This window comes from Globicephala melas, chromosome 11 (genome assembly GCF_963455315.2).
Source record: "Globicephala melas chromosome 11, mGloMel1.2, whole genome shotgun sequence".
NCBI lineage: Eukaryota > Metazoa > Chordata > Mammalia > Artiodactyla > Delphinidae > Globicephala > Globicephala melas.
The window spans coordinates 64,593,650-64,614,912 of NC_083324.2; the positions used below are offsets into that span (position 1 = coordinate 64,593,650).

The 21,263-nt window shown below is 45.2% G+C and overlaps 2 protein-coding genes across 8 annotated transcripts in view; both read left to right on the plus strand.

Annotated features, from left to right (window-relative positions):
- The window catches only part of SCUBE3 (signal peptide, CUB domain and EGF like domain containing 3), a 37,268-nt gene extending 32,844 nt beyond the window's left edge, over positions 1 to 4,424 (plus strand). For both annotated transcript variants that reach the window (XM_030871003.2, XM_060307332.1), the window contains exon 22: positions 343 to 4,424. In XM_030871003.2, the coding sequence (XP_030726863.2) occupies positions 343 to 492 (150 nt within the window). In that variant the 3' untranslated portion in view covers positions 493 to 4,424. The remainder of the gene's footprint in view (positions 1 to 342) is intronic.
- Positions 4,425 to 10,174: 5,750 nt separating this feature from the next.
- The window catches only part of ZNF76 (zinc finger protein 76), a 31,519-nt gene continuing 20,430 nt past the window's right edge, over positions 10,175 to 21,263 (plus strand). For 3 of the 6 annotated variants that reach the window (XM_060307333.1, XM_060307335.1, XM_060307336.2), the window contains exon 1: positions 10,176 to 10,407. The gene's annotated coding sequence lies outside the window, so the exon portion shown is untranslated. Of the gene's footprint in view, positions 10,522 to 21,263 lie in introns of all 6 variants that reach the window. The other 3 variants (XR_009565692.1, XM_070046688.1, XM_030870998.2) reach the window with 2 other exon arrangements.

Sequence of the window (21,263 nt, forward strand, 5' to 3'; positions counted from 1 at the left end):
TGACGGTGGCTTGGACAGGGTGGTAGCTCTGGAGACAGTGAGAAGTGGTCTGACCCTGGATATATTTTAAAGGTAGAATCAACAGGATTTGCTGTGGTTGTGAGCAAGAGAGAGGGGTCAAGGATGGCTCCAAGGACTGGGACTGAGAGATGGAAGGATGGAGCTGCCACTGACTGAGTTGTAGAATTCCAAAGGAGCAACAGATGGGGGGATGGGAATCCAGATTTCACTTCTGGATATGCCTATTAGACATCAAGAGGGGCTGCTACTGAGTGGAGGCTGGTGGTCCTCTCTCCCACCACTGACACTGATGCTGACATTGCTACCTGCCCTCCTCTGCAGGACAAGAAGCTCATTAAGGCCTTCTTCGAGGTGCTGGCCCACCCCCAGAACTACTTCAAGTACACAGAGAAGCACAAGGAGATGCTGCCCAAATCCTTCATCAAGCTGCTCCGCTCCAAAGTCTCCAGCTTCCTGAGGCCCTATAAATAGTGCCGCTAGGCCCGAGACCCAGGTTTTGAAGCCCCCAGACTCTTTAGCCCTCAGAGCCGGCAGCCCCCACCCTCAGATGAGGGATTCTCTCCGATCTCTCTTTTTGGAGAAAAAAAAACCTCCATATAGACCAAGCACTCTCCCTTTCCATTCCTCTAGCTTCCTTTCCTTGTCTCTTTCTGCCTCGCTCTTTCTCTTTACTCATTTCCTATATGCTCCCTGGAAAAGCCATTCAGTGCTGGCTCTGTCTCCCGAGGGGTGAAGGAACAGTAAGTACCCTGCTCCCCTCCCCAGCCACACTGCCCATTTTACCAGCTCACGTCCCTGACCCTGTCAGCTTGGAAGGGTGCTAGAGGCCCACGAAGGAAGTGGGTCTAGTGGGGAATGGGGAGGGGGAAGAGGGGCTTCTGCCGTTATAGGTTGTGCCTTGCTAGACAGGAGCCAAAATGTCCCCTGGCTGTGCCCCCCAGGAATATTCTAACAGCCCAGGGTTCTGCCAAAGAAGCCTTTGACTTACAGGCTTAATGCCAGCACTCGTCCTCTGGGACACGTGGTTTGAGCCCTGGACTGCCCACACAGCCAGCTTTCCTGTCTACACAGCTCCTCTCCTTCTTCGCTCACAACTGCCTGGGGTCCAATTCATGAGGGCTTACAAAAGGCCCACACCACTGGCTAGTGGACACCAGCTGAATGAGGAAGAGCAGCAGGAATTACCATGTTGAATAGGCAGGCGGCTGCTGCTCCCCAAGAGAGACTTTATCGCTGCAGGACAGAAACCAGGTTTTAAAGCATCGGCAAAAAAAGAAAACGGAAAAAAAAGAAAATGTGTCCTCTAAAGGACTAGACTACAGAACAATTGGAAGCCAGCCTCAAACACTAATCCCTTTTCTTACTTGTCTTCCCTGGCCCAGCCATTCCCTCACTCCCACCTGAGTGCTCCCTGGGGGAGCCCTACTCCCCTTGCTAAGTATTGTCCTTAAAGAAACATGGCTGCTGACCAAAAGCCAGCTTGGGCCTTGCCCCCAGAGTTGTCTTTCCCTTGTAGTCCCAGATGGCTTGTGGGCCCCACCAAAGAGGACCCCGCTCTGCAGCCAGCCCAGAGCCACCTACCTCTGGCCCCAGGCCGTGGGCAGCAAGAGGAATGTGTGCACTTGGCGAGCCTTCTGCCACCCTGTCCACATCTAATAAGTGCAATCGTTTTGAGTCTTTCTGTGTTGACTAGAGGGAGGGGTTTTTGTTTTCTGGTTTTGTTTTTTGTTTTTGTTTCTTTTTCCTCTATTAGAACAACCCTATTTATAGCTGCCTAAGAGAGAAGAGTGTATGTTTGGAGTGGAAGAAAAAGGTTTTGAATCTCATGAGCCTTGAGCGCTGGAGCATCTGATCTGTCTCTACTCCCCCAGCAGAGGCACCTGATATGTAGGATATGTAATTCTGGGGACTTGATGGAGCGGGAAGAAGAGGGACCTGTGTTTGCTAAACCAATCCCACCATCCCTGTGCCTCCATGAATTCAGCATGGACCTCAAGAATGTAGAGGCCAATGGAATTGGCTAGTGATTCTCCACCCCAAGTAGGGAAAACCTCCATCGTTTCCCTGCTTTCATCCAGCTTTCCCCTGATGTGCACATGGAAGAAGACCAGGACAAACCCCCTGGGGATAGGCCGACTCAGGGCCCTGAGGCCAGAGACAAGGCTGTGGGAGCCAAGAATAGGACAGTTATCCAGGCATGGAGTTGTTTGCCTGACGTTGGCCATTCTGCCTACCCCTGTTTGCCATTTCCTCTTGGAGCTGACTTCAAGCCTAGCTTCCTCAACTACTGCTTTTCAAAAGGAAGAAGAATCAAGTCCATGCCCAAGTCCAGATCCTGCACATACTCCACCTTCAATCCACTGCTGCCTATAAAATTATTTTCCATTTGCTCTTTCTAGTTCCCCCAAAGCTGTAGCCCTATTCAATCAGAGGCTAACGGTTGAGTCCTAGGGCTCACTTCTAATGACTGTCTCAGGCTATTGCTCCCCAAGGAGGCTCAACACTAAATAAAGGAGCCGGACACCCCCCCAATCAGTAGCATTCACCAACTGAAACAGCCTTAGGCAGTAGGTAACCAATGTCACAACTAGATCCCCTGACATCCATCAGCCAACACCATGGCCCTTGGGGATAGAGTGTCTGGCTGCCTTTGTCTCTCTGGGTCAAAGAAGGCTCTGCTGTAGAGATACAAAACGGCTGCTTCCAAGCAGGGGAATGGTCATTTAATAGAAGAAGTATCCACACTTCCCAGGAGATGCCATGAAAACTGCTTTAATCAACTTTGACCATCCTCATTCTCCACCAGAAGCTAGGATAACTTTCTGATTCCTCTCTCCCTACCATTTTGCATCTCTCTCAGAAAGCCAAACAGTCAGAGTGCTTCCCAGTTCATGCCTTCAGGGTCTGACTTCTTGCTCTCCATTCCTTTCCTGTCACCCTCATACACACACATAAACACACTTCCTCTAACCATTTAATTCCATGGTTTCCGGGGCTTGCAAATCATTTCCACAGTATGGAAAGTAGAGACCACCAAGCTTCTTAACTAATGTCAAGACAGATCTTGGAGAGCAGGTGAAGACCTGCTAATGTCCACCAAGTTTAATTTAGGTCGTCCAAGTTGGGAGTTAAGAATCCAGGCAAAGCTGCTCCTAAACCTACAGAGGAAGCTGGCCCAGGGGCATCAAACTAAGGGTTAGTGGATTGAGGAGCCAACATTCAGGGACTCTCTAGGCCTTTACAGGTCAGACAGAAAAAGAGGTTTTTACCACTGTAGGGAAGTGGGAAGATGGTATAAATGGGAACCCTTCATGAACTAGCCAAGAGGCCTCTCTGCAGGATGAGGTGTTCGTAGGGCCGCAGTACTGAGAGGCCTCATTTTTCTTAGTACAAAACCTGCCCTGATCTGAGTCTGGGAATGGGAAGCCATTCCTGCAAGGGCTGCAAGCGCCAAGTGATGCATATCAGAAAGGCACTTATGTCTTCAGCAACGTGGCAATCGCTTTTTACTTCTCTGCCTCTGTCTTTCTGTATTATTGGGCCAGGCCCATTCCCTAAACCTTAGAGAACAAAGTCAGAACAAAACTGACCAGAGCCTGGACTTGAACTGCCCTGCCCCAGGCCTACAAATTCCCAGAGGTTGACATTGAGCAGTGACTGCTCAGACTCTGCCAGGATTGGATTAATTTGAGGTGGTGGAGGCTCAGATTTATTGCTGAAAGTTCAGTAGTACAGTCCTGGTCTTCAGCCCTAATGAAAGTTTTCATATCCAAGAAGTTTTCTCCATATGCATGTTTGAGGTGACTCTGGAGATTAGGGGGCCATATCTCAAATGTCAGAAAATATTATAGCGCGTTCAGACTTCTGTATTTGCTGCTTAACCTCAATATAACAGGCTCAAACTAGAGGAAGGGAGACAAAGTATAACTGACCACAAGCAGAAAATAATGTTAACCTGCTTGGCTTCTCTCCTAAGCACTGTAAGAGAAAAGTGGAAGCCAACAACACAAGGATACCTTTAAATTTGACTTGTCTCAAAGGTAGCACGCTCTGTCCTTGGGCCATTACTTGGACTAGGAACCCTCTACAAAAATATATGATAAGAGGGAAAAATATGTGATAAGAGGGAATATAACCCCCAGTTCTTTTATCAGCTTATCTAGACAACACAGATTGTAACAGTTTGGACAAACCAAAAACTTTATTCTGTGTGAGTCGAACTTAAGTTTCAGAGAATAACCATTACCATGTGGGAGGCTTTTTTTTTAATGCAAAAGAAATCTCAAAATATTGTATTTATATCTACCTTCCACTGCTGCCGATATAGTAAGCATCTCCTACACAACAATAAATGATGCAGTTCATAGAGTATTTTGCACTTGGGGGAAAAAATGTATCTGAACTTGTAAAAAGAAATGTTTGGATTTTGTATTGTCTTTTTTTATTATTATTATTAAAATACTAAATGAAACTTCTCAGCCTGGCATCTTTTCCTCTCTCAATGGCTTACCCTAGAGCTGGAAAAAAGCTCTGAGGAGACAAAGTGTCTTCTTGCTTCCAGATAGGACTTACCCCAATTTTTCATTTATCCATCTTATTCCTAATGATTTTAGAATTTGAAAAGGCTCGTCTGTTTTAAAAAGCAGTATCAAGAATTATCCCGAGTGGGGGAAATTTGGGGTATTGTTGCTTATCATAGTACAGTCCCCAAAATCTAGCCAGGCCATAGGTGGTTAAGATACTTCCCTAGTAAAGATGTCCCATCTCTAGCAAAGTACCAGCACTGAGATTCACCAACGTTGTTCTTTTTATGCAGTACATTCTTGGCCGCCAAACAGAATTCTGAAATGGAGATCATTCAGCCACTACCACCATTACTATACAGGTCTTGGGAATGCAACCTCTAACCCCTTATAAATGAACAGTAGCCTTTTCTAGGCTCAGAGATGATAGATAAAACTTAATTGTTGTAATTACATAATTCCCTGACGTGACATTTTATTGGATTTAGTAGCTACATGATATAGCCCTTTAAGTGGAACAAGGAAAAATCTACCTGATCAAAACATATGTTGGGTTGGCCTACCAGAATCCTGAACTTCCCCATCAGCATCTATAAAGGAGACAGGTGCATTCTATTCCACAATTGCTGAGCTCCTGTTACGTGCCAGGCATCGCGCATCAGGCCATCACAGCTTGATAGCAATAGCCATGCTCAAGATCCGCACTCCTCATGTAAGACTGATTACAACTGACCTTTCTACATAGATCTCCCAGCAGGAGAGGGAATCCAGTCAACTTGGTGATTATGAGTATAAATTAATTCACTGGCATTCTATTTCATACATTAACTTCCTGTGAGTTTGATTCAGTGTGACAAAATATGAACACCTTTGTGTGGACTGACAAAAATCACATTTCTAGAACTGCAAAGCTGAGGACCATATCCAGGACCACGGTGAGTGACTATACCAACTTGGGGCCATCTTCTCTGACTTCTCTCCTAACCCTCTTCTATTCCAAAAACACCAAGTCTTCCTCCTTCTTTCTAGGACACTTGCAATTATGTCCCAGAATAATGTAGAGTCAGGGCCAGTGGAGTATGGGTCTGTCTATATCAAGCAGTCTTTAAAGTGAGGTACATGAAGACTTTCCAAGGAATTCTTCCTAAAGGTATGTGAAGACTTTCCAAGGGGGGTACCTGTGCAAGGAAATCAATCTGAGAAGAGTTTTTTTTTTTTAAGTTAAAAAAAAATTTATTTTATTTATTTATTTTTGGCTGCATTGGGTCTTCCTTGCTGCACACAGGCTTTCTCTAGTTGCGGCAAGCGGGGGCTACTCTTCATTGCAGTGCGCAGGCTTCTCATTGCGGTGGCTTCTCTTGTTGTGGAGCACGGGCTCTAGGCGCGCAGGCTTCAGTAGTTGTGGCACATGGGCTCAGTAGCTGTGGCTCACGGGCTCTAGAACGCAGGCTCAATAGTTGTGGCACAGGGGCTTAGCTGTTCTGCAGCACGTGGGGTCTTCCCAGACCAGGGCTTGAACCCGTGTCCCCTGCATTGGCAGGCGGATTCTTAACCACTGCGCCACCAGGGAAGTCCTGAGGAGAGTTTTAAGGGAATACATTTCCAGATCCTCAACTTCCATAAGAATTCTTCCCTAAAACTCATCTGTTTGAGAGCCAGCCAGCATATTCATGCACTCTCCATCCTACCTCCTCTATCACCATAATCCTTGTCCTACTTTACAAAAGAAAGGCATATCCCTCACCTACATTGAATCTTGATGCATGGCCTAGGGTGTAAAAACCTGGGGAGTAGAAGGAAGGGGTCGTTTTTTCCCTTCATAACAAAATATTCCCATTACAATCAATCTTCTTGTTTCATCTTATAAAATGTTTCCTATTTTCTACCTCCTGCTAGCAAAAAATGAAATTGTTAGCTGCTCAAACCATTATTTCCTAACAAAAAAACTTTCTTTTTTATTAAATACATAAGAAAAAGTTTGATCATGAAGTCTAAGAAAATTATTGGAGTTCTTTCTCTTTTTTTGTTACACGATTGTTATTTAGTTGTTCCCAAAAGCCAAACATAAGAGTTCAACACAAGCAGAAACCGGTATTTGCCAAGGGACTAACATGCCTTCTACCCTACTTTTCACTTAATAAATTAATGTATTCAGCTATACATTATATGGCATTATTCCAAATTATACAATGAGAAATAGTACCATCTTGTTTTTACAATTTTTATAATATTAATATTAGATCTATATAATTTTAATCATGACTGACTTTAGTAATCTATTTTATAAGCTACAGTTAATTTATTTCCCAGTGATTTTACAATATTCTTTAAAAGTGAATATTAATATATTTTTTTTAATAAATTCATTTTATTTTTGGCTGCATTGGGTCTTCGTTGCTGCACGTGGGCTTTCTCTAGCTGCGGCTAGTGGGGGCTACTCTTCATTTCGTTGCCGCACGTGGGCTTTTTCTAGCTGCGGCGAGTGGGGGCTACTCTTCATTGCGGTGCACGGACTTCTCATTGCGGTGGTTTCTCTTGTTGCCGAGCACAGGCTCTAGGCGCGCAGGCTCAGTAGCATGCAGGCTTAGTTGCTCTGTGGCATGTGGGATCTTCCCGGACCAGGACTTGAACCTATGTCCCCTGCACTGGCAGGCAGATTCTTAACCACTGCACCATCAGGGAAGTCCCTTAATGTACTTATTTAAATTGAAGAATAAAGTCAGACTTTTTCCTGACAGAAAGTAAGTCTGATGTGAAATGAAGACTGGCTTTGCTAATTCCACAAATGGCAGGTGTTTTCTATATGGAAGTGAATCTGCATGTCAATATTTTAACAGAAAGATACTGAAAACATGTAATGATGAAAGAATTTTATCAAAAAAATTGTGTTGGCAAAGAAGTACGAAAATCAGTTATCTGATTAACTAGGTGCCTCTGAGTGAAAAGGTGACAGATAATTTAATAATTATTTTCATAAGACTGAAACATACTCAAATGACTAACAAATCCTTTTGCAAGATCAGTGGTTTCCAATTCTTTGCTTTTAATAAAGTAAAGGAGGACTCTATTTGATAGTACTTGATAACAGTATTTGGTAATAGGACACTTTGTGACTGTTGGCATGTAATTTAGAAGTAGTTCAAAGACTTGAGGGATATCATTTTAACAAATTTCTTCCTTTCCCAATTACTATGTAAACAACGTTTCTCAATGCTTATGTCTATAAAAATCAAAAACAGGTAGAGAATTGGTGTGGCACCTTATCTCCTTCCACCATTAGGTAATATTAGTCTGTGAATACCTGAACTAATTGAGGAGAAACACCATATTTCTCATTGAGATGCATTTTCAATAAAATTGTACTTTTTAGGTTTCACAAGTTATAAAAATGTGTAATATAGTGATGTTGCTTAATAAATCGTTGTACTAGTGATAACCGTAATGACAATTTGATTCATAAGAAAATTTTCAACAAAGCCTATGGTCACAAGCAAGAAGCTTAAATATATACTCAATTTTGTTGCAAAGAAGGTGACAGTGATCAGTGAAAGACTTTAAAGCATACAAATATACTAATTAGGATAAAGTTCTATAGGGGCAGTGAATGGAATTAGGAATTCAATAAGAAAGGGAACCATATAAAATTTCTTGTTCATATATTTTTAAATGGATGTTGGCAGACATCAAATATTTAGGGTATTTGGAGTCCACTAGATACAATTAAGAATGATGTAATGGTTTTAGTTTAAAACGTCAACATTTGCAGTCAGTCAGAAATTATATCCTCTACAAGTATTTAAATTTATGATGGAAAATTTAGGTATCAACTTAGAAATGAACAAGGGGGTACATAGTTCTTTAAAATTCTTATATGGAGTCCATTTTTTAAAATGTCTTAAGACCACCAGCCTATACGTTATATTGTGGGGATGGGGTTCAAAGGAAGAACAGAAGTTACTAGAAGTGATCTTCAATCCTCCACTCCAAAGTATCTTCCTCCCCAGTTCTCCCGAGTACCTGAAATTACCCATCATCAGAATCTTAATACTTCAAATTCAGACACTAGTTTCCCAGAGTTTTTGTTGTGTAATGGGAGAGGTGATTAGCCAATCAAATTAGGATCTGCAAGGAATGTGAGGAAGGACAGATGTATTTTTTATTATGGAAAAAGGTGGGGGGGGGGACGGACAAACTAGTACAACCTGAGTTCTAGTCCCTGCTCTATGTCTAACCAGAAGTTTATGCTACAGGACAAGCTACTATGTTCTCTTTGTATCTAGGTAAAATAACTTGTCAAACTTCCACCAAAAAGGAACAGAAAGAGGGCACCTTAAAGGTCAGGCTGTTTATTTCTATACCTGGAGATGTAGAAAGGATTAATTATATATAACCATAAGAATGGGCCATCGGAACTTCCCCGGCGGTCAAGTGCCTAAAACTCTGCACTTCCACTGCAGGGGGCGCAGGTTCGATCCCTGGTCAGGGAACTTGGATCCCCCATACCCTGCAGCGCGGCCAAAAAAAAGAGAAAAAGAATGGGCCAACAATTGTCACTGCCCCCCTAAACTGAGAACCTGATGAGAATTGGAGCCCCAGTCCCACCTCTGGAATTGTGCCAAAAGCAGTAAGATGCGGAACAGAGAATGTCTAAAATTGAAATGGAGGCTTTGTGGTTAAGCTCTTTAGACAAGGGAGGAAAGGAACCACCAATGGCATCTCTAGCTACCATGGGCCCCAAACACAGTACTTTGTAAATGTTTCCAGTTTATTGGCATACTTCCTTCAAAAATTTTTTTTAGTTAATTTTGGGGGGTGGGGAGAGAGGAGACAAAAGAAAGGACTTAAAGTCTAAAAGGGCAGAGAGGGAGAAAAGTTTCTCACCTCATTCCTCCAGTCACCCCAATTCCTCTCCTAAGAGGCAACGTTTACCAGTTCCTCATCTAACGTCTCTATTTTTAATTTTTTACCAAAAGCTCACTCTTTTACTTTTCCCCTAGGTGCCTGAAAATTCCCCAAGCACAGCCCCTCCCTAGTGAGAGGGGGAAACAGTAAAAGGGCTTGGCTTTGTTCACCCCGAAAGGAGCCTACAAGGGGGAGCAGCTGGTTTTGAGGCTGCAGGTGGGGCTGGCGGGGGAATGAGAGAACCGAAGAACACCCTCAGGGCGCCCTCCCTAAAGAGGCCAGTCCCTCACGGCTCCTCACGTCGTCTTTTTCAATAAGGAGCTAATAATACCCGCGTGGCTCATAGATCGTAGGCAGTGCCAGCGGACTGCGCACAGTAAAGCGCCTCGGGACCGTAAGGCGCAGGAGGCGCCTGGGGGCTCTGAGCCGCGAGGAGAGGGTCCGTGGCCCCGGTGCGGAGAGTGGCAGCCGCGAGAACGGCCTCCCTCACAATCTGCCCCTCCGGTCCTCCCCCCATCCAAAAGCGCACCTTCTCACCCGCAGGCGGCCGACGAGCCTCGGGGCCTCGGGCTCCTCCCGCCTCCCGCCTCAGGTGGACCGAATCCCTCGGAAGGACAGGTGGCGGCTCCTCATTGCTATAGAGACGACCGGGCTCGCGAGCCGCGCCCAGTCCCTGACCGGGGCGTCGTGACGTCATCACGCCCTCCCCGGGCGCTTGGCCTTGCGGGCTGCGCGTCACCCCGGCCGGGGGGCGGGGCGGGGCTCTCACCGGCACCGTTCAGAGCCAGGCTGCCCGGGCTCCAGCGGCCCGGGAACCGGGATAAGTAGGACGGCGGCCGCGGCGACTGGGGGTGCGGGGTGGAGCGTGCCCTATATTTTCTATACGGGTTCCGGGGCCCGGTAGAGGCGCGCCGAGAGGAGAGGAAAGTGCGGCGGCCCTGGAACCTGGATATGGCGCGAGGCAAGCTGCGCGCGGGCGGGCGGGCTATGGCGCAGGCGGGTTGCGGGGCCGGCGCTGGTGGCGGGGCCCGTTGCATGGCGGTCTGTCGGCGGAGTCGCCCTCGGGGGCTGTCAGGTTGGTGGCTGCGGGGAGTGGGTCCACCGTGCCCAGGTGGGAGGCCGGGCGGGCGCAGGGCCCTGGGAAGGTCCCGAGCCCGGCGTGCCCACCCTTCTCCGGCCCTAGCCCGGTGGCCGGGAGGCTGGACGGCGGCCTGATCCTCCCCCACCCCGTGTTCTGGCCCCCATCCCTGCCCCTCCATTCCGTCCTGTGACTCCTCCCCCATGACTTCCAAACCCCACCCCGTGACTGCGCCCGCCTCAACCTCTGTGACCCCCACACCCCACCCACTGACCCTAAGACCTCACCAGGTAATCCTCACTTCTTATTCATTGACTCTGCCAACCCAGGAATTTCCCCAGCACTAACCAGGGACCCACCACCCTCAGCTCTAAACCAGTGACTCACGACCCGAGATCCCTACATCCCCCAAAACGTCAGTGACCCCACTGGTCTGGTAACCCCCTCCACTTCTACCCCGTGTTCCCCCACAAACTTGGTGACTCCCCCCAAACCTTTCCTGGTAACTCCTAAGCCATACCTACTAAAATAGTTTCCCACCCAGTTATCTTCTACATAACCCTCAGTATCTGATAATCCCTTCTTTGCCCTGTAACTTCATGATCCTCATTCCATGTGCCCCCTTCATCCTAAAATCACCTCCACGGACATCCCTCTCTGCACTCCAGCCCCCCAGTGTTAATCAGCACATGACTTACAAGTGCCCTAGCACCGAGCTGGTGCTCAGGAAGATATAGAGATGAATATGAAGTAGATATAGTTGGAGTCATCAGAGAATCTGGATTGAGTGTGTGGTCCCAGATTCAAGTCCTAGCTCTGCCACCATTGTGCTTTGGGAACCTGGAAAAAGTCCTTTCCTCGCTCTGGACCTCAGTTTCTCATCTGTATTATGATAAGGTTGGGTTAAATGATCTCAGAGTTTCCTTCCAGCTGTGACGTTCTGCAATTCTCAGTCAAGATAATATTTGTTTGCAATCATTTTTATACTCTGTACTCCTAACTAGAAGTTTACTGTTGTAATCTCAGCCCAGGGTCCACTTGCTTCTTGAACCTTATTCCCTCACTCCTGCAACCCCCCTACACTCTTAATAGTCCATACCCATTTCCCTTGATCAGGCCTCATCAGTTAACATGTTTGCAAAGCAGGATAAGAGTGCTTCAGCTTGGGGTATTGATGTGATAAGAGATCTGGGTTCTAGTTTGACTCTGGCCTGTAAAGTATGGCACCTTAGGCACACCATTTAGCCTCAGTCTTCACTTCTCCTAGGGTAGGATAATAGTAGTGCTTGAGATAATGCATTCAAAGCATTTGGTACCAGGCCTAGCCCATGGGAGCCCTTAAGTATAAGCCGAGAAGCTCTTGCGGGTCTTACTGTGTCCTGGGTGCTAGGGAGTCAACAGATAATGAACACAGGGGCCACACTTTGCATTATTTTGGTACCCCCCCCCCCGAGCTCTTGGAATCACTGTCCTCTTATCTCTGCTGTGGCCTCCTCACTTCTCTGGGTTTTTACCCTGCTATCTCCTTAATGATGATTGGCACTTACGGCTGAGCGCCTACTGTGCACCAAGCTTTGTATGTGTAAACTGTTTCCCCTCACAACCCCAATATATCTACCACTATTTCCCATATTTTGTTTGTTTTGGTTTGGTTTTAAACAAATGAAGAACCTGAAACTCACCCGGATGAGTAGCAGAGCTGGGATTTGAACCCACAGTCTTCAAAACTCATTTGATCCATTGCTTTTCTTGCCCCTAAACCTACCTAGTTTTCCAGGTCACTCTCAGCCCCTTGTTCCTTATTTTCTAATAATTTCTAAGCCCAACACCAACGCTTTCCCCATCACTTCTAAGGTTTCTCTTAACCTTTGCCCTATGGTTTGGTGACTTCCTCAACCCATTGTTCATGACTTTTGACCCCACGTGTCCTGAGACCCCTGCACCTTAATACCTCTCTTTACCCTTTGTCCAAATATCCTCTCACCCTGTGAGTCCTTGGAGCTCCCACTTACCCTAAACTTACCCTAAGGTGTCTCCCACCTCAGTGGCACTCTATCCCAAATCCTCTCATCCTGTTAAATCCTTTACGCCCAGGAATTCATATACATAAGAGATTGGAAATCTCTTGGAGTGTTACAGCTGCTTCCCTTCTACCATCCTCAGCCACATCCTGTTACTCAAAACCTTCATCTAAGTTAGCCCTTCATCTAGTGAGTGCTTCACCCAGCTTCAGTGAAATGAGCCACTTCCATCCCAATGTGAACCCATCCTTCAAAATCTATACACCCTCCCATGCTAAGATCCCTCCTCTTCATACCCTTTTCAATAGCTTGTGAGATCCTGCCTCTTAGATTCTGGGATCTCATAGCATCTTTCTCATTTTCATCAGTGATCTTTTCAAACCAGAATCACCTTTTACCTTATCCCCCTTCCTGTGCCCTATCCCTTCTCACAGTGCCTTTTTCCTTCCCTACTCTTATTTTTCTCCCTCACCTCACCTCATCCTCACCTGCATCCTCACCTCACCAATCTTGGTAGCATTGATTATGGTGTAAACCTTTCTCCCATCCCAGCTCTGCCCCTTCTTCCACTCTCCCTGCCACTCTCTCCTTCACACACAGCATGGCCAACCACACTTCCCTGCTTTGTCCAGAGAACTACACTTTTCTCTGGGAACCTCTGATAATAGATCACCAAGATCACAGTCCTTTAGGTAGCAAGAAGAGAGATCTTGGAAATCCTTCTGAATAAATGTAACCAAGTCTTCTTGACACACTTCCACTCTTCTATCCGGTTTATGAAGCTGCTTGCTGTATATGCCCTCAGGGTAGAATGCTTTGAGTGTCAACACCAGTTAGCCCCATTGTTTTCCAAGCCCTGGGAGGACTTTCCAGTCCCCTCCCACCAGAGGACTGGATGGTGAGTAGCAAAATGTGACATTAAAGATCCACTTCCAAAAGTCTATTCTGTGGGTCACCAAATTCCCAAATTTGGGAATTATTGGGAATTCCCAAATTCCCAATAATATACTTATTGGCTGTATAGCAGTAAATTCAGCAGAGGGCAGATTTAGAGTTAAGGAAGGCATAAATCTTGGGGTCTGCAAATTTTGTGGGTTGATTTCTTTAAAAGGAGCTTTCGCCTTAGATTTGTTTAATGTCTCTTAGACTATAGAACATATTCTGCCTTGGATCTTAGTTATTTGGGTACTCTTCTCACCCAACACCCACGCTCCACCCCCACTGTGGTTTCCTTGAGAACAGAAGCTGGGTTTTCTTTATCTTTTGTTATCTTAATCCTGTCCCACATATTTAGCAGGTAGTCAGTGAATACTTACTGGATTGAATGAACTCATTCAGAAATTCTGCATCAGGTACAAACAAGTGAAAACAGCTAGTGTCTATATCTACTTTGTAGCTACAACAACCCTTCTCCCCAAATCCCTCCAAACGTGATAATGGGCAAGTCCCTTCATTTAAACATTCTGGAATTTAGACACTTCCTTTTTTAGTCATAGCTTGGGTGGGGGAATGGGTGTAAGTGCTTCTTTTTACTGTGTTTCTGGTTAGACTAGAGAGACTGGTTGACATAGTGGCTAGTATACAGTGGTAACAAGGCCAGGGTCTGTCATATGTAGACCAGTTCTCAAGAAAACAGCTAGATGAAATATTTAGCAGAGGTTGCAGAGACAATCAGAGAAGAGAAGAAATCAAAGTGGCAAAATGTTGGTAATTGTTGAAGTTGGGTAATGGGTTCGTGGAGTTCATTATACTATTCCTTCTACCTTTATGTATGTTTGAAATCCATAATAAAAAATTGGAGAAAAAAGAGGACAGCTAGGTGAACAAGTGCAAATTTAGCACTGTTCCTTGCAAAATACGTCAAAACAAACGAGCTGTTGTTACTGAGTCAGTACTATTATCTTGGTTAAGTAGTATATTTAGTCCCAACCTATTTTTGACCTCTTCTGTTTGTGAGATATCATGATGCTAAATTCAAAAATTAGCACACTGCAGAAATGTATCATCCTGGCAACAAGCACCTGTGGCCTTGGTCCTGCCTTGCTTCCCAGCCCAGGTGTGGTTTCTTATGTTAATGGGCTAGACTGGGCCTGAGAAGAGGGAGAGACAGTGGGGGAAGTGAGGGAGAGATCAGAGCTCAACTAGGGTCTTCCCCTTCTGGCCTAAACCCTTCAGATTACTGGGAGATTCTAAAAGTATGGAGGTTCATTCATTCATTCACTCATTCGGTCATTCCACTAATGTTTGGTGAATATCTGCTGGAGGCCAGGTACTTTTCTCATACCTGGGGATAGAGCAGTGAATAAAACAGAGTTCCAGGACTTGAGGAGCTCACCTGTTGGGATGAGGCAGAAACATACCATAAACAAGTAAAATATATATTGGGAAAATTAAACAGAGAAGGAAGATAAAAAGTACCAGGAACCAGGATATTAAGTTTTAAGTAGGGTGGTCAAGGAAGGTCTTATTGAAAAGGCAACATTTGAGCAAAGACCCGAAGAAGTTGAGGTGAGCCAAACATTTATCTGAGGGAATTATATTCCAGTCAGAGGGAACAGCAAGTGCAAAAACCCTGAGTCAGGAGTATGCCTCGTATATTCAAGAAACATGAGGACACCAGTCAGTATGGCTGCAGTAGGGTGGAGAGGAGAAACATAGCAAGAGATGTGGAGGTGGGAGTGGATTGGTGGTAGATCATATTAGGCCTTATAGGCCCCTGGATTTTTTGTGAATTGTGGGTGAGATGGGAGCGACTGGAGGGTCCTAGGCACCCAAGTGACGTGATCTGACATAAAGGATCATTGTGGCTGCTATGTTGAGAATGAGTTGTAGGTGGCAAGAGTGAAAGCAAGGAAACTGATTAGGAAACTATTGCAATAGTCCAGGCAAGACAAGTTGGTAGTTTGTACCCAAGGTAAAGCAGTGCTAGAGTGAGAAGTGGTTGGATTCTGGATATGTTTTGAAAGAGGACCCAACGGGATTTGCTGATGGATTGGAAGTGGCATATAAAAGAAATAGAGAAGTTGAGGGTGGCTCCCTCATTTTTGGTCTGAGCAATTTAAGGATGGAGTTCGCATTTACTGAAATGGGGGAGCCTGGAAGAAGGATACATTGTAGGAAGGGGAGATAAGGAATTCACTTTTGAATATGTCAAGTTTGAGATGTTTTTGGACATTAAGATGTTAAATAAGCAGCTGGATATACAAGTCTGTTAGACTTGCTAGTCAATTTCTGCCCTCCTGGGAACTGAAAGAACACTATTACTGGGCAAGAGACAAAGGAGTATGGTGGAAAGAACACTAGCGGCTCAGGTGTGAGACCCGGCTCTGCCACCAGGTAGCTCTGTGACCCTTTCAGACTCCTCTGGCAGCTCTGGCCTGTTTCTTCATCTGCAAAATGGTAGCTTTAGGCTAGAAATGAGTTGTCTTCTCAGCTCCTCCTGTGTGAGAGTCGATGAAGTAGTGCATAGAGCAAGAGAGATAATATAACTGTACGTATATCTGAGAGGATGTTGGAAACTGCTGAGCTCTACACAGTGTAGTGGCGTTGGTGGTAAGAGGCCTCCCTTCCTTTGCTAAAGCAATACCGAGTTAGTGCCTGCCATGTTCTGGGCACTGAACTCAGGATCCGATGACAGAGAGAAGCATCCGTGCCCTCGTGGAACACTACAGACGAACCTCCTGGTGTAGCTTCACTGCTGAGTATAGAGGGAGTAGGCTGGAGTCTGATGGTCTGGTGCAGTGTTGGCCAGGGAAAGCTTGTTCTTGACCTGGGTCTGGGAGAAAACTACGTGGATGTCGGAGATGAGGCAAGATGGTAATCCAAGTGAGGAAAAAGTGGGCATCCTAGCTAGGGCTGGAGGAAGAGCTGGGGTGGTGGGACTCAGTTCCTTCCCTCCTTCGTTCTTTTTAATATTTATTTGGTTGTGCTGAGTCTTAGTTGCGGCACACGGGCTCCTTAGTTGCGGCTTGTGGGCTCCTTAATTGTGGCAGGTGAACTCTTAGTTGCAGCATGCATGAGGGACCTACTTCCCTGACCAGGGGTCGAACCCAGGCCACCTGCATTGGGAGTGTGGAGTCTTAACCACTGCTCCACCAGGGAAGTCCCCCACGCTCCTTCATTCTTGCACTCAGCATTTACTCCTCTGCCAGGAACTTCTCTTAGGGAGCTTATAGTTCTGTAGCAGATGAAGGGTTTCTTTCTTTTTTTTGGCCGCACTACGAAGCAGGTGGGATCTTAGTTCCCCAACCAGGGATCAAACCTGCGCCCCCTGCATTAGAAGCACAGAGTCTTAGCCACTGGACCGCCAGGGAAGTCCCTAGATGAAGGGTTTCAAATCTGGTCTCAGTTAGATCTAATTCACAATAAGTAGGGTTGATTTAGGATTCAAATTTGAGCTAAAGAGTTTAGTTAATTATGTGGCCTAGTAGTATTATTCATTTAGTATCTGTGGGCACATTCTTTGTTTGGTGCTGATTAAGCTGAAATGCATGCTCTCCAGGAACTTAAATTATAATCAGTTTAGCAGAAAGTAGGATGTGTGATTTTCACCCCAAGAAAGTTGAGTTTAAGGGAAAAAAAAACCTGGCAGAGTAATCCCTTCACTGCATCTGGAAGCACAGACGTCTAATCCTTGTGTCATTTAGATGTTGATGCTTATATTTTAAGGAGAGTCTCTGACCAGCTAAACAAGAATACAAGATATAGGGAATTCCCTGGTGGTCCAGTGGTTAGGACTGCGCACTTCCACTGTAGGGGGCACAGGTTCAATCCCTGGTCGGGGAACTAAGATCCCACATCCTGTATGCCATGCAGTGCGGTCAAAAATAAATTAATTAATTAATTTATAAAATACGAGATATAACCCATCTTAATGATCCAGTCACTCACAAAATTAGAGTGGATATGTAACTAGCATCTTTCACTTAACAGAATGGGAAAATTTTGTTCTGGTGAGTAATAAAAAAAAAAAGAACAACTGAGCTACAAATCCAAGTGCAGCTGAAGCCATTATCTTTTTTTAAAAATAAATTTATTTTATTTATTTATTATTTTTGGCTGCGTTGGGTCTTCGTTGCTACGCACGGGCTTTCTCTAGTTGTGGCGAGCTGGGGCTACTCTTCCTTGCGGTGCGCGGGCTTCTCATTGCAGTGGCTTCTCGTTGCAGAGCGTGGGCTCTAGGCGTGCAGGCTTCAGTAGTTGTGGCTCGCGGGCTTCAGTAGTTGAGGCTCACGGGCTCTGGAGCACAGGCTCAGTAGTTGTGGCGCATGGGCTTAGTTGCTCCGTGGCATGCGGGATCTTCCTGGACCAGGGCTTGAACCCCATGTCCCCTGCATTGGCAGGCGAATTCTTAACCACTGCACCACCAGGGAAGCCCTGAAGCTATTATCTTTAACTGGTGGCCTTAAGCTACTGACAAAACCTCAGATGCCTCTTGCCCTGGCAGCTGTCAGTCAAGGTATGGAAATGTGAGTGTCCGTGTGAGGGTCTCACAAATCCTATGTCTCTGTTTTGCTGCTCGAAGTGCAGGGCCTGCTTGGGCTCCTCACTTATAGTTCAGAAAGATCTGGGATGTTTCAAAGCTTCAGTGTATTAGCTGACACCAGCTGGAAGTCAGAGCGCTTCTTCTACTGCTTCCTGGTTAACGCTTGCCTTCCGTAATGCTTCATCTCAGAGAAGCCCAGATGTAACTTGTTAGCCTGGTACTGTTTCTCACTGCATAACTTTTCATTTGTTGGAAGTCCCTGCTGCTTTGGGATAGCTGATAAAGCATGAGACCCATGCAGTTAAGATAAGCTCAAGGAACTGGGAGCTCCTTGAGATTGTAGAACTGACCCAAGCCTTAGATGTAGAAGGTGTGGCAGGGGTACCTAAGACCAAAGTTCTCTCTGTCTGAGAAGATCATCCTTTCAATCTAGGAGGTACTGTCCCAAAGCCACAGAAGCAGTGAGGGAGAAAAGCAGCCCCTGCTCATCTGCCACTTCAGCCAGACCCACCCTCTTGACCAGCCTGGGGACATACCAGGCTGGGGAGCCAGTATGTCCTCAGCTCCTATGTAGATTTGCCGTTGCTTCATGCTCAGCTTGATCAGGTTTCCATCTGGTAGTGAGAATGGCATCCATGAATTGGAAAGCTGAGTTTTCAGATGTGGTTTTGCTACAAACTGGTACATCATGGAATCTATCCTGTCAGCCCTGGAGTAGCCATGCCTTGTTAGGGGAGAATCATAGATATTCCTCTAGCCAACACAAGGAGTGCAAAGCTTGCTTTTAGACTTTCTTCTTTTATTCTTATATTTTTATTTATTTATTTTACATAGGTAACACATTCACAGGGCTTAAAATTTTTTTTGTAAGTGTGAAAGATATGCAGTGAAAAGTCACCCTTCCATCGCTGTGCCCGTCACTCAGTTATCCTTCCACCTTGGTTAGTAATTGCTTCACTGTCTTTCCATAGATTTTTTATGGCAGTGGCAGCATACAAAAGGCACTGTTTTGTACCTTGAAATTTTTATTCAGTATATTTTGGAGATCTTCCATGTCAGTATGTAAGGAACATCCTCATTTATTTATGTCTACATAATAAGGAAGTTCTGTATTGATAGACATTTATGCTGTTTGGAATTTTTTTGCTATTATTACATGCAGGGATGCCATGAATAACCTTGGACGTGTGCCATTTTCCACACATATACGTCTACCTGTAGACTAGACATGAAGTTGCTGGGTCAGATGGTGTGTACATTTGTAATTTTGATTGATAACTGCCAAATTGCCCGACATAGAGCTTATACCAATGAATACTCCCACCAACAATGTAGGACTGTGCTTGTTTCCCCACAGCCTCAGGGACATTGCTTTTTCCTTTTTTTTGGCCGCAGCGTGGCATGAGGGATCCTAGTTCCCCGACCAGCGATCAAACTCGCACCCCCTGCAGTGGCAGTGTGGCGCCTTAACCACTGGACAGCCAGGGAAGTCACACAGGGACATTGCTTTGAGTTAAGAATATACAGACTACCTTCAACATAGGATACTGAATCATGGGGCCCCACTGTGACACTCTATTCCACAAGACACACAAAGTACCACACAGCCCAGTTTGAAGAATACCACAATGATATATTTTAAAGAGTAACTGGACCTCTGGTGGTTATAAGAGAAGAAAGGAAGAAAAAATCCTAGAGGAAGAAGTTCCCTACCTCAGAACTTAAATTGGCATAAATTAGAGGAAGAATAGGTATCTGTCTTTGCAGAACCAAGGAGGGATGAGATGCCAGTAGTATCAATCATAGGAAGGCTGTGGGGAGAGTAAAGGAGAACTCCCAGAGGGCGGAGCTGGGCAACCAAGCAGACGGGTTTAGTGTCCACTGTAGAGCTGCCTCTCAGCTCAATGCTGGTATCTTTTCATTTCAGTGACTTTTTTTTTTTTTTTTAAAGATTATACCCCCTCCTTTTAGTACTACTGTTCATTTCATTTTGGCCTCTTCTGCCCTCTTCTCACTTGGAGTTTAGGTTTCTGCGAGTTGGAACTGGATGAGTGTTCAGCCTCGTCTTTTTTCACTTAGCGTTGATTTGTTAACCCTCCTCCACTAATCCAGATGGTCTTCGTGGTTCTTGTCTGAAACGTTTAAACAAGCATCCTGTGCAAGTAGCTCTTGTTTTCTGTCCATTCTTTTCGTGGGATGAATTATGAAGATGAGGTGATTAGATCTCAGATCCTGAACCTTTCCTGGTGGGGTTAAGCATTGACAGATTGTTCTCTGGAGAACCTGGAGCCCCTATAGTGCCATTAGCAATGCACGCTTGCGCCCGCCTCTCCTGGCCTTGCCAACACTGTTGGTTCAAATTATTTTTTTTTTGTAATTAATAGACTGTTTCTTAGAGCAGTTTTAGGTTTGCAGAAAAACTGAGCAGAAAGTACAGAGAGTTCCCATATACTCCCTTCTTCCCCAACCCCCCACCCCCAGTTCCCAGTTTCCCCGGCTAACATCTTACATTGGTGTAGTATATGTGCTACAATTGATAAACCAATGTTGAGGCATTATTATTAATTAAAGTCCATAGTTTACAATTATGGTTCACTCTTTGTGTTGTACATTCTATGGGTTTTGACAAACGTATGATGTCAGTTATCCACCATTACAGAGTTATGCAGAATAGTTTCACTGCTCTAAAAATGACCTGTGCTCCACCTGTTCATCCCTCCTCCCCTCGCCCTACACCCTTGGCAACCACTGATCTTTCTACTGTCTCTATAGTTTTTCCTTTTCCAGAACATCATATAGTTGGAATGATACTATATGTAACCTTTTCAGATTGGCTTCTTTGATTTAGCAAAATGCATTTTAAGTTTCCTCCATGTCTTTTCGTGACTTAACAGCTCTTTTTATTGCTGAATAATATTCCATAGTATGAATGTACCACAATTTGTTTATTGAAAGGCATCTTGATTGCTTCCAGTTTGGGACAATTATGAATAAAGCTGCTATAAACATCCATGTGCAAGTTTTTCTGTGGACATAAGTTTTCAACTCATTTGGGTAAATACCTAAGAATAGGATTTCTGGATCTTATGGTAAGAATATGTTTAGCTTTGTAAGAAACTGCCTGTCTTGCAGAATACCGTTTTACTCTGCCATTTTGCATTCCCACCAGCATTTGGTGTTGTCAGTGTTTTGAATTTTGGCTCCTGTAATAGGTGTGTAGTGATATCTCATTG